We start from the raw sequence: 16,879 nt of genomic DNA, 5'->3' as shown, positions 1-16,879 counted from the left end.
TTCCATTTATGTTTATCATTCAAGCAGTAAGGAGCTCCAGCCTTTGTATTATAGCTTGTTGGTATTTAAGTTGCAGTTGCTTACTATGCTAATATGTTTATTATTATATTTACTTGTTTTATATAACATTGTTGATTCATTCGAATTAAGTTGCACATGTTACTGTGGTATAAGTTTATGTAAATTATAACAGATAAAGACTTCTGTTGTTTCTGATTAAACTGGATTAACATTTCAAATTTATGTTTTTTGAAGAACCATGTAATATTATTAGTTTGGTCGATTATTAAAATACTTTACATAAATTACGGAAGGTTTCCAACGCGTTTTAGGCTTGAACATCTTTCATTTTATTGGGTTACCTTTTGTTATATTCGTAAACGAAAATTTATGATCTGGATTGTAAAGTTAGCCAGACACAGAAGTAATAAGGAAAAAAAAAGTTTTTTATTAGAATAGTTTGTATATAAATAAAGTAGCATTGCTAAATAAAAGATGCAGATTTTTTTTTAAATTTGTACAAATTCTTGTTTTAGAGTTGGTTCAAAAGCGTCGTGTTGTCTTGTTGCCATGGTAATGGTTGGACACCAGAATGCGCCAAAGCGCTTGCAAGAACTGATTATGACGACATAGTTGAAGTTATGAGCCACAAGGTAACATTGGTTTGTTAAGATACTTGGAAGCAATCACTGATCAAACTCTGTACTTAACTTAAGATATTTAATCTATGCCGTTCAAAATATTTCACAAATTGCTCAAATATTTACACTTTAGGACTTCCAGGACTCCCATCTCCACTCATGCGTGTCGCTTGGTCTCCGGGAAGCGTCGGCGCCGCCCCAGGTATCACCCCAGGGGATTTCCCGGGACGTTGGGGACAACGCTCTGTTGTCTGCGGGGCTTCACCTAGTGGCCAAACGACTTCAAGGCGTCACAGATGAAATCGCACAGGATCCTGGTAAACCATGATTGTAGACAAAAGTAAAGTTTATTAGATACATTTCGCCAGGAAATGTAGCATCGTCAGTAAAACCACAAATGACAGAAAAACACAATAAAAAGTTTAATAAAACAACAGTTTGGTTATAGCCATCCTACCGAACTTTACTAACAATTGACAACATCTTTAATACCAACACATGGTATATAACATATACCAAGTGTCTGTATTAAATCTTCCTATGCAACATATCCCGCCAAACATATATTAGTGTTCCATACTTCCACTCAGATCCATTGTACAATGATGAACTTACCGAGCAATTGTTCGGATTGTGCAAGAGCTTGCTTCTCTGCTTGAAGTACAATGAACTTGTTTCTCACGGGATCGACAATTCGTTCCACTCAAACTGTGTGAAAGTCGCAATGCGAATGTGCAAGGTTCAGTGGTGTTTAATATGATTTAACATTATCTCATCCTGGATCACGGAGGGTCGAATAATTCTTATTAACTTGTTTGAAATAATGGTTTGCAGGTGTTGAATTCAAAGTTAGTTGCTGGAAACTCTTTGAATCTTTCAATGATCTCCAAATGCTTCGAATTATTACAAGAATGTTTTAGCAACAACAATACGCGACCTAACATTGAATCTAATGTCGATTTTGTGTCTTGTGTTGCCCAAACAACGTTTAAAGTTGTCCAGCATTGTAAGTTCTAGATCAAAATGTTTAACCTATGTTTTAATACAAATCTTACTTTGTTCATCTCTTTCACCTTCATATCCCACCTTCACAGACGTCGGGGATATCCCCTTACACAAGCCATTTATTGCGCAATCGATGTCGCACGCTGACTCATTGTTGGAGGAAGGGGTTTCCTCGCTGAGCGCATGCGTGAGAACCTCTCAGCTGGTTTATTTGTTGATGAACGAATCTTCACAAGTTCAGCGATGTTTACCATCGAGGCTCGCTCGTGTCGTTAAGACCCTGGTATGTTGAGCAAGTTGCGTGTTCAAAGCAACTTGTAAACGCTGCTCCGCCAAATTTTCTTTGTATGTGCGTGCAGTTGGAAAACTTCTGTTATTTTTTTTGGTTTTCCCTGCGTAAATGCATAAAAATTACTGTTTAGTTAAGTCGTTATTGTGTGGCCTTGCACTAGAATTTAATAAAATAGTGATTTTCCAGATTGTCCTTATATACTAACCCTAACTTTTCCTTACTACTAAGTAACCCTGAATAACACTATAGGCTACTCCTTGTAAGTGTTGTTTATTAATAACTTATCCTAGTTATCTCAGTAAAGAATCGCATGTCCGAAATTCTACATGCCGGTCCGTGAGGGATTTCTATATTTTATACAGGTCCGCAAGAGGTTGAGCACCACTGTGGTAAATAACTTGGAACATTAAAGAGTACCTTAGTTGTCTGGCAGACCTTCTGTCTCATACGCCGTTTGTGAAAAAATTAAAGCGGTTAAAACAAATAGGAATATCGATGGAGATATTTTATTAAGACTGCTTTGTGCTTTACCCAACCTCAGGTGCTTGATATCTGCCGCTGCCAACCCATCAACTCGTACGTGAGAATACCGCGCCAGCTGTGGAAGTTTGGATGGGAGCCTGTTCTATCCGATGAGCCGAGCGCGAGATACCCGGACCCCCCGGCAGATTTTCTTCAGGAGAAAGATGTTTTCAGCGACTTTGTTGCGGTCACAAACTTCATAGGTTGGTTGGAGCATCTCAGCTAGTTACCACGACTTGCTCATACCTTGTAGGTTTAAGCTTTATCAGGTTTTAAAAGGCTTGGCGGTTTAACTTAATTGGAAGAAAACCAAAGAAAAGTGCAATAATTTTTTCGCAAACCATGCACTGAACCACTGTGTCGACCTATACTAATTCTTATTACATTTGTTTGATATTAAATTTAAACTTTTCGACTTGGTATTATCCAATGCTCGACAGCTTTGGAATGTGCATTATAGAACCCTGACCCTTGGTTTTGCTCAAGGTTGGACAAGTCGCACCCAGTTTGAAGAAACATGGGCAAGTCTGCTTGGAGTCTTGGTTTCCATGACAACTGAGGTTAATCGGGAGGATTCACAGGTAACCATGCCAGCAATCATGAGCGTTTGTTGATAAATCTGTGCTTCATTCAGCAAAATTTAAGTGCTTATAAATAAGAAACTCCGCTGGTGTTTCAACAATAGTCTGTTGTTATTTCGGTGGAACTTGTTACTGTGTCGTTAGCTCATGTATTTTACTGCAAACCTGTTTAGAACGAGGATTCGGTGGAAATTTCGCGACTGGCAATTAGAGGTCTGACGTCACTTGTTACCAACTGCTCTCTTACGCCACACAGCGGCCAGCCATCGACCGGGAGATTTAAGGTAGGTGGCGCTAGTTACAAGGTTGTTTGCATCTCACCCCTACTTTACCCCCAGGTCCACCATCGCCTTTCTCCCCTAAAGTTGGCCCACGTCAGAGCTGGACGACAGTTGTTGCGGGTTAGGGGAATCCTTGACGAAGAGCTGTCAGTTATTATCGGACGTAACCAACATTATGACGTAAGACTGTGCAAAGTTTGAACATTGAGCCTAATATATTTGTGAAGGTTCCAAATAAGCCTAATCTACTTTTGTATGTTTAAGTTGAGCAAAGATTTATCAAAGCCTGAATCGAGCGAATGGATGTTCGGGAACATAGAAAGCCAACCTTCGCGCTACAACGTTCCTCAGGTAACCACGCCCCCTTAACCATGCCTCCCTAGCCACACCCCCCTAATCACGCCCACTTAACCACGCCCCCTAACTACGCCTCCTTAACCACGCCCCCTAACCACGCCTCCCTAGCCACGCTCCATTAACCGCGCCGCCATAACCACGCCTCTCCACCTACGCCCCCTTAACCACGCCTCCCTAGCCACGCCCCCCTAACCACGCCCCCCTAACCACGCCCCCCTAACCACGCCCCCCTAACCACGCCCCCCTAACCACGCCCCCCTAACCACGCCCCCCTAACCACGCCCCCCTAACCACGCCCCCCTAACCACGCCCCCCTAACTACGCCCACTTAACCACGCCCCCTAACCACGCCTCCCCACCCACGCCCCCTTAACCACGCCTCCCTAGCCACGCCCCCCTAATCACGCCCCCTAACCACGCCCACTTAACCACGCCCCCTAACCACGCCTCCCTAGCCACGCCACCTTAGCCACGCCCCATTAACCACGCCGCATTAACCACGCCCTCTAACCACGCCTCCCCACCCACGCCTCCTTAGCCACGCTCCATTAACCACACCCCCTCAAACCACGCCCCCTTAACCACGCCCCCTAACCACGTCCCCTTAACCACGCCTCCTTAGCCACGCCCCCTTAGCCACGCCCCATTAACCACGTCCCCTTAGCCACGCCCCCCTAACCACGCCCCCTTACCCACGCCCCCTTACCCACGCCCCTCCTTAACCACACCTCCCTAACCACGCACCATTAACCACGTCCCCCTAACCACGTCCCCCTAACCACGTCCCCCTAACCACGCCTCCTAACCACGCCTCCTAACCACGCCTCCTTAGCCATACCAGTAATAAGTGGTTTTCAACCTTGAAACAAGTAACCTTTAGAGCTTCCTGTTTTCGGTCAAACTCGTTCGCGTTGACGAATTTGATTCCAAATACAACAAAGGAAGGATATAGTGAAACATTTTTGCGTTTATGACAGTAAAATTTTCAAACTTTTATTTGGATGAGACGTGGCCGATTGATTATATGACAAACAAGTTGTGAGTAAATTAACCCTAACACAATAGCCACTGGTTGTTCAAGCCAGGTCTTGCTTGCGTGAAAATCCTCAATTGATCGACAGGTTAGTCTATTGAAACGCAGAGCGCTTTCACATAGATCAGGAACGTGCTTCCTAAATGCCTAAAAACACCATAGATTAGAAAGATAAAAACATATTCTGTTACAGTTGTGAACCCTTTTAATACCTTTTGTCAGTCGTATATCCTAGCTTAGATCTGGTATATACTTTTGTGTACACCTGGTTTTTGAGGTATATTTTCAACACTCACACTTGTTAATTATGGCGTCACTATCTAACGTCGAGCTTACACACAGGTCTCCGTTCAAGCCTTTCAAAATTTGTATGGGATCCAGCCGATGCGGGATGACGTAAGTATGACGTCATCTGATGACGATTCGTCGGCGTTGTTTTCGTCAGAAGCCGATCAATCCTTGGCTGGAGGTAAGTGAAACAAGTGTTTCCTGGTAGGAGACCGCTTAATCGTTTAAATTGTTGACAGCAGACGAAAGCGGTCCTATTGATGTCTTCGAAGAACAGTTGTCCAATCAACAGCCTTCAACACAAAATCACGCAACTTTGTCACCATTACGCGTAAGTCTGAGGGTTACGGGTTCCATTCCCGGCAAAGTATTCACTCGTAAGTGACGGTTTCGATTTGCTGCAGGTTTGGGACGGAGTTGATGTTCACTCATGCGTGCAATTCCTACTCGACCTTTATACAGAGTGGTTCCGCTCCGCTGCGCCAACCAATCAGCAAAGTCAGTCTAGCGTTGTTGCGCCGCCCAGTCCCGTGTCTCGACCAATCATATGCGAGAGCGTGCGTTCTCTTCTGCTTATATCCGACTTGTTCACGGAACGTCAGCAGTTCGAATGGATGTTTTCCACCTTGGCCGAACTTGCAAGGTATTTAGCTTTGTTCGTTTCCCGAACTTTAAATCCAGGTTTGAATCCGTTAATAATGTTTTTTTTTCAGTTGGCAAGGGACCGAAGATGAAGTGATGCTCCAATACTTGGTCATAGCGCTCTCTAAATCCGCCTCGGTGCTGGGACTGGTGAGTGTGCAGGGGCTGGCGCCACTTGGTCACTTGTGTTCACCAAGACCCTCTTTTTGTTTCAGGGAAGCGAAAAAGTTGAAGCAGTTCTGAAACTTCTCGAGCCGTCCCTATCCAACAGCGCCATCTGGTGTCGTGTAGCCGCCCTACAAGCAACTCTCTACTGCCTCGAGCGGTGCCCTTCAAACCACGTGAAAGCAGTGGTTGACCTTGTGGCTGAAGTTGTTCCCGCGCAGTTCGTCGCCGCTACAACGTAATCTTATCAACATTTACTTTTACATCTTGTTTCTTTTGTCACTCCTCATGTTTATCATTTAGTTCCCGGGAGAATTGCAACGATGACTACGTCATACTTCTGACGTCTGTGGCGTTTTACGTCATCGAGAAATGTCCCCAGATGGTGGCGCCGGAGTTCACTTCGGTGATAACGCAGGTTGGTTGACGATTGCACAATATTTTTATAACCAGCCGCTTCAAGGGTGTGTATTTGTCTGACGGCCTACAGAAGGTAAATCTCTCCATTTATTTTTACCCAAGTGCAACAAAAGGTTTCATTGATTTTATTTTAAACAATTTACAAACGTTTTTCCTCAATATCCGCGAGTTTCCTTGATACCCAAACCAAGTCTGCTAGTTAATACGTTGTGATAAACCACATTGTTATGCCTAGTGTCCTAAAGCGTTTAGATTCCAATGCTGTTCTTAGGCCGAATATGGACAGTAACTTGAGGCTTCTATCTATCTGGCCTATAAAATAAAAACTCATGCGTAATTTCAGACCAGTTAAATGTCTACATAGGTTACCTGTTTTGGGTGTAAAGTGCAAATCATTTAATGCGTGGTATGATTACACAGGCGGCCCTGCTTTTCCTTACGTCATCAGAGGTGACGTCATCGCGCGTCTATCACGCCCTGTCATGTGGTTTGGAGAGGTTGGTTTTGGCGTTTGCTCTTCCATCAATCGAATGTGAAGCGGTCCTCAAGTCTTCGGTGGAACAACTCACCAAAAGCGAAGTTTCGGATAGAACCATCTCCTCGTGTGCTCTCATGCTCACTTGTATGTATTGTGGTGAGTCCCACTCATGCTCACTTGTATGCATTGTGGTGAGTCCCACTCATGCTCACTTGTATGTATTGTGGTGAGTCCCACTCATGCTCACTTGTATGTATTGTGGTGAGTCCCACTCATGCTCACTTGTATGCATTGTGGTGAGTCCCACTCATGCTCACTTGTATGTATTGTGGTGAGTCCCACTCATGCTCACTTGTATGTATTGTGGTGAGTCCCACTCATGCTCACTTGTATGTATTGTGGTGAGTCCCACTCATGCTCACTTGTATGTATTGTGGTGAGTCCCACTCATGCTCACTTGTATGCATTGTGGTGAGTCCCACTCATGCTCACTTGTATGTATTGTGGTGAGTCCCACTCATGCTCACTTGTATGCATTGTGGTGAGTCCCACTCATGCTCACTTGTATGTATTGTGGTGAGTCCCACTCATGCTCACTTGTATGTATTGTGGTGAGTCCCACTCATGCTCACTTGTATGCATTGTGGTGAGACCCACTCATGCTCACTTGTATGTATTGTGGTGAGTCCCACTCATGCTCACTTGTATGCATTGTGGTGAGTCCCACTCATGCTCACTTGTATGTATTGTGGTGAGTCCCACTCATGCTCACTTGTATGTATTGTGGTGAGTCCCACTTATGCTCACTTGTATGCATTGTGGTGAGTCCCACTCATGCTCACTTGTATGTATTGTGGTGAGTCCCACTCATGCTCACTTGTATGTATTGTGGTGAGTCCCACTCATGCTCACTTGTATGCATTGTGGTGAGTCCCACTCATGCTCACTTGTATGCATTGTGGTGAGTCCCACTCATGCTCACTTGTATGTATTGTGGTGAGTCCCACTCATGCTCACTTGTATGCATTGTGGTGAGTCCCACTCATGCTCACTTGTATGTATTGTGGTGAGTCCCACTCATGCTCACTTGTATGCATTGTGGTGAGTCCCACTCATGCTCACTTGTATGTATTGTGGTGAGTCCCACTCATGCTCACTTGTATGCATTGTGGTGAGTCCCACTCATGCTCACTTGTATGTATTGTGGTGAGTCCCACTCATGCTCACTTGTATGTATTGTGGTGAGTCCCACTCATGCTCACTTGTATGCATTGTGGTGAGTCCCACTCATGCTCACTTGTATACATTGTGGTGAGTCCCACTCATGCTCACTTGTATGCATTGTGGTGAGTCCCACTTATGCTCACTTGTATGTATTGTGGTGAGTCCCACTCATGCTCACTTGTATGTATTGTGGTGAGTCCCACTTATGCTCACTTGTATGCATTGTGGTGAGTCCCACTCATGCTCACTTGTATGCATTGTGGTGAGTCCCACTCATGCTCACTTGTATGCATTGTGGTGAGTCCCACTTATGCTCACTTGTATGTATTGTGGTGAGTCCCACTCATGCTCACTTGTATGCATTGTGGTGAGTCCCACTTATGCTCACTTGTATGCATTGTGGTGAGTCCCACTCATGCTCACTTGTATGTATTGTGGTGAGTCCCACTCATGCTCACTTGTATGTATTGTGGTGAGTCCCACTCATGCTCACTTATATATATGTGGTGAGTCCCACTTATGCTCACTTGTATGCATTGTGGTGAGTCCCACTCATGCTCACTTGTATGTATTGTGGTGAGTCCCACTCATGCTCACTTGTATGTATTGTGGTGAGTCCCACTCATGCTCACTTGTATGCATTGTGGTGAGTCCCACTTATGCTCACTTGTATGTATTGTGGTGAGTCCCACTCATGCTCACTTGTATGTATTGTGGTGAGTCCCACTCATGCTCACTTGTATGTATTGTGGTGAGTCCCACTCATGCTCACTTGTATGTATTGTGGTGAGTCCCACTCATGCTCACTTGTATGTATTGTGGTGAGTCCCACTCATGCTCACTTGTATGTATTGTGGTGAGTCCCACTCATGCTCACTTGTATGTATTGTGGTGAGTCCCTCTCATGCTCACTTGTATGCATTGTGGTGAGTCCCACTCATGCTCACTTGTATGCATTGTGGTGAGTCCCACTCATGCTCACTTGTATGTATTGTGGTGAGTCCCACTCATGCTCACTTGTATGCATTGTGGTGAGTCCCACTCATGCTCACTTGTATGTATTGTGGTGAGTCCCACTCATGCTCACTTGTATGCATTGTGGTGAGTCCCACTCATGCTCACTTGTATGTATTGTGGTGAGTCCCACTCATGCTCACTTGTATGTATTGTGGTGAGTCCCACTCATGCTCACTTGTATGCATTGTGGTGAGTCCCACTTATGCTCACTTGTATGCATTGTGGTGAGTCCCACTTATGCTCACTTGTTTGTATTGTGGTGAGTCCCACTCATGCTCACTTGTATGAATTGTGTTTAGCGGTATTATACCAAATTTTATTTATTATTTTTTTTGCAGAAAGAATGAGGAGATCTAATGATCTTGGTAAGACTGAAGACGAGTCATCGTTGGAATCTGGATTGCTTGCCATGGAAAGAGTTTCTCTTTTATTTGAACAGTATGTGCGAGCTCATATATCACTTTTATTGCATTGAAGCAGACTAGTTGCAGCCGCACGAGTTATAATCAAGTGTAGTTGTTGCACGAGTTATGACCAAGTGTAGTTGTTGCATGAGTAATGACCAAGTGTAGTTGTTGCACGAGTTATAATCAAGTGTAGTTGTTGCACGAGTTATGACCAAGTGTAGTTATTGCACGAGTTATGACCAAGTGTAGTTGTTGCGCGAATTATAACCAAGTGTAGTTGTTGCACGAGTAATGACCAATTGTAGTTGTTGCACGAGTTATGACCAAGTGTAGTTGTTGCACGAGTTATGACCAAGTGTAGTTGTTGCACGAGTTATGACCAAGTGTAGTTGTTGCACGAGTAATGACCAAGTGTAGTTGTTGCACGAGTAATAGTCAAGTTTAGATAAGTACAAGTTATGACCAGGTGGGAGTTATGACCAAGTGTAGTTGTTGCGCGAGTAATGACCAAGTGTAGTTGTTGCACGAGTAATGAGCAAGTGTAGTTGTTGCGCGAGTAATAATCAAGTGTAGTTGTTGCACGAGTAATAATCAAGTTTAGTTATGACCATGTGTAGTTGTTGCGCGAGTTATGACCATGTGTAGTTGTTGCACGAGTAATGACCAAGCGTAGTTGTTGTACGAGTTATGACCAAGTGTAGTTGTTGCACGAGTAATGACCAAGTGTAGTTGTTGCACGAGTTATAATCAAGTGTAGTTGTTGCACGAGTTATGACCAAGTGTATTTGTTGCACGAGTAATAATCAAGTTTAGATAAGTACAAGTTATGACCAGGTGGGGTTATGACCAAGTGTAGTTGTTGCACGAGTTATGACCAAGTGTAGTTGTTGCACGAGTAATAATCAAGTTTAGATAAGTTCAAGTTATGACCAGGTGGGTGTTATGACCAAGTGTAGTTGTTGCACGAGTAATAATCAAGTTTAGATAAGTACAAGTTATGTCCAGGTGGGAGTTATGACCAAGTGTAGTTGTTGCGCGAGTAATGACTAAGTGTAGTTGTTGCACGAGTAATGACCAAGTGTAGTTGTTGCACAAGATATGACTAAGTGTAGTTGTTGCACGAGTAATGACCAAGTGTAGTTGTTGCACAAGTAATAATCAAGTTTAGTTATGACCATGTGTAGTTGTTGCGCGAGTTATGACCATGTGTAGTTGTTGCACAAGTAATGACCAAGCGTAGTTGTTGTACGAGTTATGACCAAGTGTAGTTGTTGCACGAGTAATGACCAAGTGTAGTTGTTGCACGAATAATGACCAATTGTAGTTGTTGCGCGAGTTATGACCAAGTGTAGTTGTTGCATGAGTAATAATCAAGTTTAGATAAGTACAAGTTATGACCAGGTGGGAGTTATGACCAAGTGTAGTTGTTGCGCGAGTAATGACCAAGTATAGTTGTTGCACGAGTAATAATCAAGTTTAGATAAGTTCAAGTTATGACCATGTGTAGTTGTTGCACGAGTAATGACCAAGTGTAGTTGTTGCGCGAGTTATGACCAGGTGTGAGTTATGACCAAGTGTAGTTGTTGCACGAGTAATAATCAACTTTAGATAAGTTCAAGTTATGACCATGTGTAGTTGTTGCACGAGTTATGACCAAGTGTAGTTGTTGCACGAGTAATGACCAAGTGTAGTTGTTGCACGAGTTATGACCAAGTGTAGTTGTTGCACGAGTAATGACCAAGTGTAGTTGTTGCACGAGTAATGAGCAAGTGTAGTTGTTGCACGAGTAATAATCAAGTTTAGTTGTTGCACGAGTAATGACCAAGTGTAGTTGTTGCGCGAGTTATGACCATGTGTAGTTGTTGCACGAGTAATGACCATGTGTAGTTGTTGCACGAGTTATGACCAAGTGTAGTTGTTGCACGAGTTATGACCAAGTGTAGTTGTTGCACGAGTAATGACCAAGTGTAGTTGTTGCGCGAGTTATGACCATGTGTAGTTGTTGCACGAGTAATGACCAAGTATAGTTGTTGTACGAGTTATGACCAAGTGTAGTTGTTGCGCGAGTAATGACCAAGTATAGTTGTTGCACAGGTTATGACCAAGTGTAGTTGTTGCGCGAGTAATGACCAAGTGTAGTTGTTGCGCGAGTAATGACCAAGTGTAGTTGTTGCGCGAGTTATGACCATGTGTAGTTGTTGCACGAGTAATGACCAAGTGTAGTTGTTGTACGAGTTATGACCAAGTGTAGTTGTTGCACGAGTTGTGACCAAGTGTAGTTGTTGCACGAGTAATGACCAATTGTAGTTGTTGCACGAGTTATGACCAAGTGTAGTTGCTGCACGAGTTATGACCAAGTGTAGTTGTTGCACGAGTAATAATCAAGTTTAGATAAGTACAAGTTATGACCAGGTGGGAGTTATGACCAAGTGTAGTTGTTGCACGAGTTATGACCAAGTGTAGTTGTTGCACGAGTAATGACCAAGTGTAGTTGTTGCATGAGTAATAATCAAGTTTAGATAAGTTTAAGTTATGACCAGGTGGGAGTTATGACCAAGTGTAGTTGTTGCGCGAGTAATGACCAAGTGTAGTTGTTGCACGAGTAATAATCAAGTTTAGAATGTGTAGTTGTTGCACGAGTTATGACCAAGTGTAGTTGTTGCACGAGTTATGACCAAGTGTAGTTGTTGCACGAGTAATGACCAAGTGTAGTTGTTGCACGAGTTATGACCAAGTGTAGTTGTTGCACGAGTAATGACGAAGTGTAGTTGTTGCACGAGTAATGAGCAAGTGTAGTTGTTGCACGAGTAATAATCAAGTTTAGTTATGACCATGTGTAGTTGTTGCGCGAGTAATGACCAAGTGTAGTTGTTGCGCGAGTAATGACCAAGTGTAGTTGTTGCGCGAGTTATGACCATGTGTAGTTGTTGCACGAGTAATGACCAAGTGTAGTTGTTGTACGAGTTATGACCAAGTGTAGTTGTTGCACGAGTTATGACCAAGTGTAGTTGTTGCACGAGTAATGACCAATTGTAGTTGTTGCACGAGTTATGACCAAGTGTAGTTGTTGCACGAGTTATGACCAAGTGTAGTTGTTGCACGAGTAATAATCAAGTTTAGATAAGTACAAGTTATGACCAAGTGGGAGTTATGACCAAGTGTAGTTGTTGCACGAGTTATGACCAAGTGTAGTTGTTGCACGAGTAATGACCAAGTGTAGTTGTTGCATGAGTAATAATCAAGTTTAGATAAGTTCAAGTTATGACCAGGTGGGAGTTATGACCAAGTGTAGTTGTTGCACGAGTAATAATCAAGTTTAGATAAGTACAAGTTATGACCAGGTGGGAGTTATGACCAAGTGTAGTTGTTGCGCAAGTAATGACCAAGTGTAGTTGTTGCACGAGTAATGAGCAAGTGTAGTTGTTGCACGAGTAATAATCAAGTTTAGATAAGTACAAGTTATGACCAGGTGGGAGTTATGACCAAGTGTAGTTGTTGCGCAAGTAATGACCAAGTGTAGTTGTTGCACGAGTAATGAGCAAGTGTAGTTGTTGCGCGGGTAATGACCAAGTGTAGTTGTTGCACGAGTAATAATCAAGTTTAGTTATGACCATGTGTAGTTGTTGCGCGAGTTATGACCAGGTGTGAGTTATGACCATGTGTAGTTGTTGCACGAGTAATGACCAAGCGTAGTTGTTGTACGAGTTATGACCAAGTGTAGTTGTTGCACGAGTTATGACCAAGTGTAGTTGTTGCACGAGTAATGACCAAGTGTAGTTGTTGCACGAATAATGACCAATTGTAGTTGTTGCACGAGTTATGACCAAGTGTATTTGTTGCACGAGTAATAATCAAGTTTAGATAAGTACAAGTTATGACCAGGTGGGAGTTATGACCAAGTGTAGTTGTTGCGCGAGTTATGACCAAGTGTAGTTGTTGCACGAGTAATAATCAAGTTTAGATAAGTTTAAGTTATGACCAGGTGGGAGTTATGACCAAGTGTAGTTGTTGCGCGAGTAACGACCAAGTGTAGTTGTTGCACGAGTAATAATCAAGTTTAGATAAGTTCAAGTTATGACCATGTGTAGTTGTTGCACGAGTAATGACCAAGTGTAGTTGTTGCGCGAGTTATGACCAGGTGTAGTTGTTGCACGAGTAATAATCAACTTTAGATAAGTTCAAGTTATGACCATGTGTAGTTGTTGCACGAGTAATGACCAAGTGTAGTTGTTGCACGAGTTATGACCAAGTGTAGTTGTTGCACGAGTTATGACCAAGTGTAGTTGTTGCACGAGTAATGACCAAGTGTAGTTGTTGCACGAGTTATGACCAAGTGTAGTTGTTGCACGAGTAATGACCAAGTGTAGTTGTTGCACGAGTTATGACCAAGTGTAGTTGTTGCACGAGTAATGACCAAGTGTAGTTGTTGCACGAGTTATGACCAAGTGTAGTTGTTGCACGAGTAATAATCAACTTTAGATAAGTTCAAGTTATGATCATGTGTAGTTGTTGCACGAGTAATGACCAAGTGTAGTTGTTGCACGAGTTATGACCAAGTGTAGTTGTTGCACGAGTTATGACCAAGTCTAGTTGTTGCACGAGTAATGACCAAGTGTAGTTGTTGCACGAGTTATGACCAAGTGTAGTTGTTGCACGAGTAATGACCAAGTGTAGTTGTTACACGAGTAATAACCAACGTTTGTTGCGCGAGTTATAATCAAGTTTAGATAAGTTCAAGTAATGACCAAGTGTCGTTTGTTGCGCAAGTTATGACCAAGTGTAGTTGTTGCTCGAGTAATGACCAAGTGTAGTTGTTGCACGAGTAATGACCAAGTGAAGTTGTTCAAGTAATGACCAAGTGTCGTTTGTTGCACGACTTATACTTATCTAAAGTTGATTATTACTCGTGCAACAACTGCACTTGGTCATAACTCGTGCAACAACTACACTTGGTCATTACTCGTGCAACAACTACAATTGGTCATAACTCACACCTGGTCATAATTTGTAATTATCTAAACTTGATTATTACTCGGGCAACAACTACACTTGGTCATATCTTGTACAACAACTAGACTTGGTCATATATTGCGCAACAACTACACTTGGTTATGACCAGGTGTGAGTTATGACCAAGTGTAGTTGTTGCACGAGTAATGACCATGTGTAGTTGTTGCACGAGTAATAATCAAGTTTAGATAAGTACATGTTATGACCAGGTGTGAGTTATGACCAAGTGTAGTTGTTGCGCGAGTAATGGCCAAGTGTAGTTGTTGCACGAGTTATGACCAAGTTTAGATAATACAAGTAATGACCAAGTGTCGTTTGTTGCAAGAGAAATGACTAAGTGTAGTTGTTGCACGAGTTATGACCAAGAGTAGTTGTTGCACGAGTAATAATCAAGTTTAGATAATACAAGTAATGACCAAGTGTCGTTTGTTGCACGAGTAATAAAGTACAAGTTATGACCAGGTGTCGTTTGTTGCAGAGTTCGTCGTGGTTTCGAGCGAGATGCTCGCGTTATGACAAAACTTCTTCCTTATCTTCTTGACGACTTTTTCTCGACACAAGATGTGATGAACAAAGTTATTGCTGAATTCAACTCAACCTTTCAGCCTTTTCCAAATCTTATCGCTGAAGTCGTTTATGACGTAGGAAGTCTTTACACAATTTTATTGTGAAAAGAATTTGATTTCTGACCTGCTTGTGAATATAGGTTTTCCAAACTCTACACAACCGCGACCAATCCCAGTTGGTTCAGAGCTGGGTGATGCTGTCGCTAGGCAACGTGATTCAAAGGACGCCACTCTCTACCGCCGTGTGGTGTCTGACCTGCTTGTTTGCGTGCGCTTCCACCAACCATTGGATCAACTCACTGTATCCTAAGTTGGCAACAGAATTGTTCACTTTTTCCCCCTTTTTTCATAAAATATTTTGTTTTATAAAAATTAAATATCAAACACAAAAATATCTTCGCATATTGTTTTGTAATCTCATAATTTTAATATCCGGTAAAGTTGTTGTTAAGTTGCTTTCCTTAGTTCGTTGTTTTTGTAAGTATCCCTATTATAATATGTCGACTGAACCGACCCCAAACACGATTAGAGACGGATATATTCTGCAAAGCTGCGATCGACTTCTTCAAGTTTCAGGTACCTACAGTTAATATTAACGTGGTTTAGTTGTGTTTAGTGATAATGAAGTTTATACGCACAATAAGAACTATAAAGCACGTCCATTTTGGTTTTATTGCTATTTTATTCAACTGAACTTGTCAGATTAGAAATGTTCCTTATTATTTTATTAATGTGACGTAATTTGTTGATGACGTAGCTGATCGAGGAGTTGGACCGACGTTCATTCCATGCGATCTTCAGCAGCGCAGCGTCGTCGTTGGAAGGAGATTCCAACCCCTACAAGCTGCTGCTTGACTGCCTCGGACAACTGACGGGTGCCACTGGCATTTTGTAGCACGCGTGACAACTTGTCGGCTGCCTCGGACAACTGACGGGTGGCACTGGCTTTTTGTAGCACACGTGGCAACTTGGCGGCTGCCTCTGACAACTGACGGGTGCCCACTAGGATTTTGTAGCACGCATGGCAAATTACTGGTGCCTCTGACAACTGACGGGTGCCACTGGCACTTTGTAGCACACGTGACAACTTGGCGGCTGTCTCGGACAAGTGACGGGTGCGACTAGCATTTTGTATGTCTTGTGGCACTAGGCAGTTTGTCGCGTGGCACTGGCATTGTCACTGACATCTGTTAGCGACCGTGACAGTAAAAACTGACAGTTGCCACTGACACCTTGTAGTTATTTTTACTGCTGCTTTGGTAAAGGATTCTTTCCTTGAGTTTTGTTTTTTCTTAAAGAATGACTCTTCGATGGTGTAGCATCTTATCACGTGCAATAACATTTTGGTGTGTTGAAGCAAGTTTCAGGCTTATTTGTTACGTTCGGCAATATTTCATGCAAGTTTTAATCGCGTAGTAAAGATATATCGTTTTGAAAACTACGCATTTGTTATGTGCTATAGCAACCATCTTCAAATAAACCACCGTCATTTCAAAAAGAAGTGTATACTCTTCCTACTATTACGTCTCCACTATCGATATTGTCGTTTTTTGCATTGTGTTTAAGACTCTTAATGTTCGGGTTAGTAGGTAATTATAATCCTGAATAGTTTGGGTTTAAACTAAATTTAAAAGTAAAAATTGTAAGCTTATCTACATGAGAGTGAAACATATATACAGTAGTAAACGCGCCCCTTGTAATTGTTAATAAATATTTAGTGGCACTTAAAACGGCATTTGCTCTATGTTGATAATACGTAACTCAAAAGTCTGGTAATTTACCTGTGTTTATACATTGCACAAAGTAGGTAATCCACTTTTAATAACATGCGTACATTGCTATAAATTGTTACATTTAACAAATTCGAGTGAGACGTTACATTTGGTTTACAGCGATGCCAACTCCATCAAGGTTTTTGTGCAAGACAATAGTTTTAATTTTTTTGCTTAT

General features: G+C 42.5%; 1 protein-coding gene across 1 annotated transcript in view; it reads left to right on the top strand.

Moving 5' to 3' along the window:
* LOC146163035 (huntingtin-like) overlaps positions 1 to 16,503 on the top strand; it is a 33,044-nt gene extending 16,541 nt beyond the window's left edge. Inside the window, 22 exon segments of the mRNA XM_083381387.1 lie at positions 537 to 653; positions 775 to 958; positions 1,232 to 1,380; positions 1,476 to 1,647; positions 1,736 to 1,929; positions 2,480 to 2,663; positions 2,947 to 3,041; positions 3,215 to 3,325; positions 3,380 to 3,502; positions 3,587 to 3,673; positions 5,055 to 5,181; positions 5,240 to 5,331; positions 5,405 to 5,643; positions 5,714 to 5,792; positions 5,858 to 6,045; positions 6,111 to 6,225; positions 6,648 to 6,861; positions 9,285 to 9,384; positions 14,842 to 15,004; positions 15,070 to 15,230; positions 15,412 to 15,505; positions 15,687 to 16,503. Coding sequence (XP_083237513.1) covers positions 537 to 653; positions 775 to 958; positions 1,232 to 1,380; positions 1,476 to 1,647; positions 1,736 to 1,929; positions 2,480 to 2,663; positions 2,947 to 3,041; positions 3,215 to 3,325; positions 3,380 to 3,502; positions 3,587 to 3,673; positions 5,055 to 5,181; positions 5,240 to 5,331; positions 5,405 to 5,643; positions 5,714 to 5,792; positions 5,858 to 6,045; positions 6,111 to 6,225; positions 6,648 to 6,861; positions 9,285 to 9,384; positions 14,842 to 15,004; positions 15,070 to 15,230; positions 15,412 to 15,505; positions 15,687 to 15,824 — 3,126 coding nt within the window. The 3' untranslated portion in view covers positions 15,825 to 16,503.
* The last annotated feature ends 376 nt before the right edge of the window (positions 16,504 to 16,879 follow it).

The sequence above is a fragment of the Ascidiella aspersa genome, chromosome 2, assembly GCF_963924565.1.
Source record: "Ascidiella aspersa chromosome 2, kaAscAspe10.2, whole genome shotgun sequence".
Lineage (NCBI taxonomy): Eukaryota > Metazoa > Chordata > Ascidiacea > Phlebobranchia > Ascidiidae > Ascidiella > Ascidiella aspersa.
The sequence above is the reverse complement of the archived record's forward strand: the minus strand, read 5'-3'. Positions and strand labels throughout refer to the sequence as shown.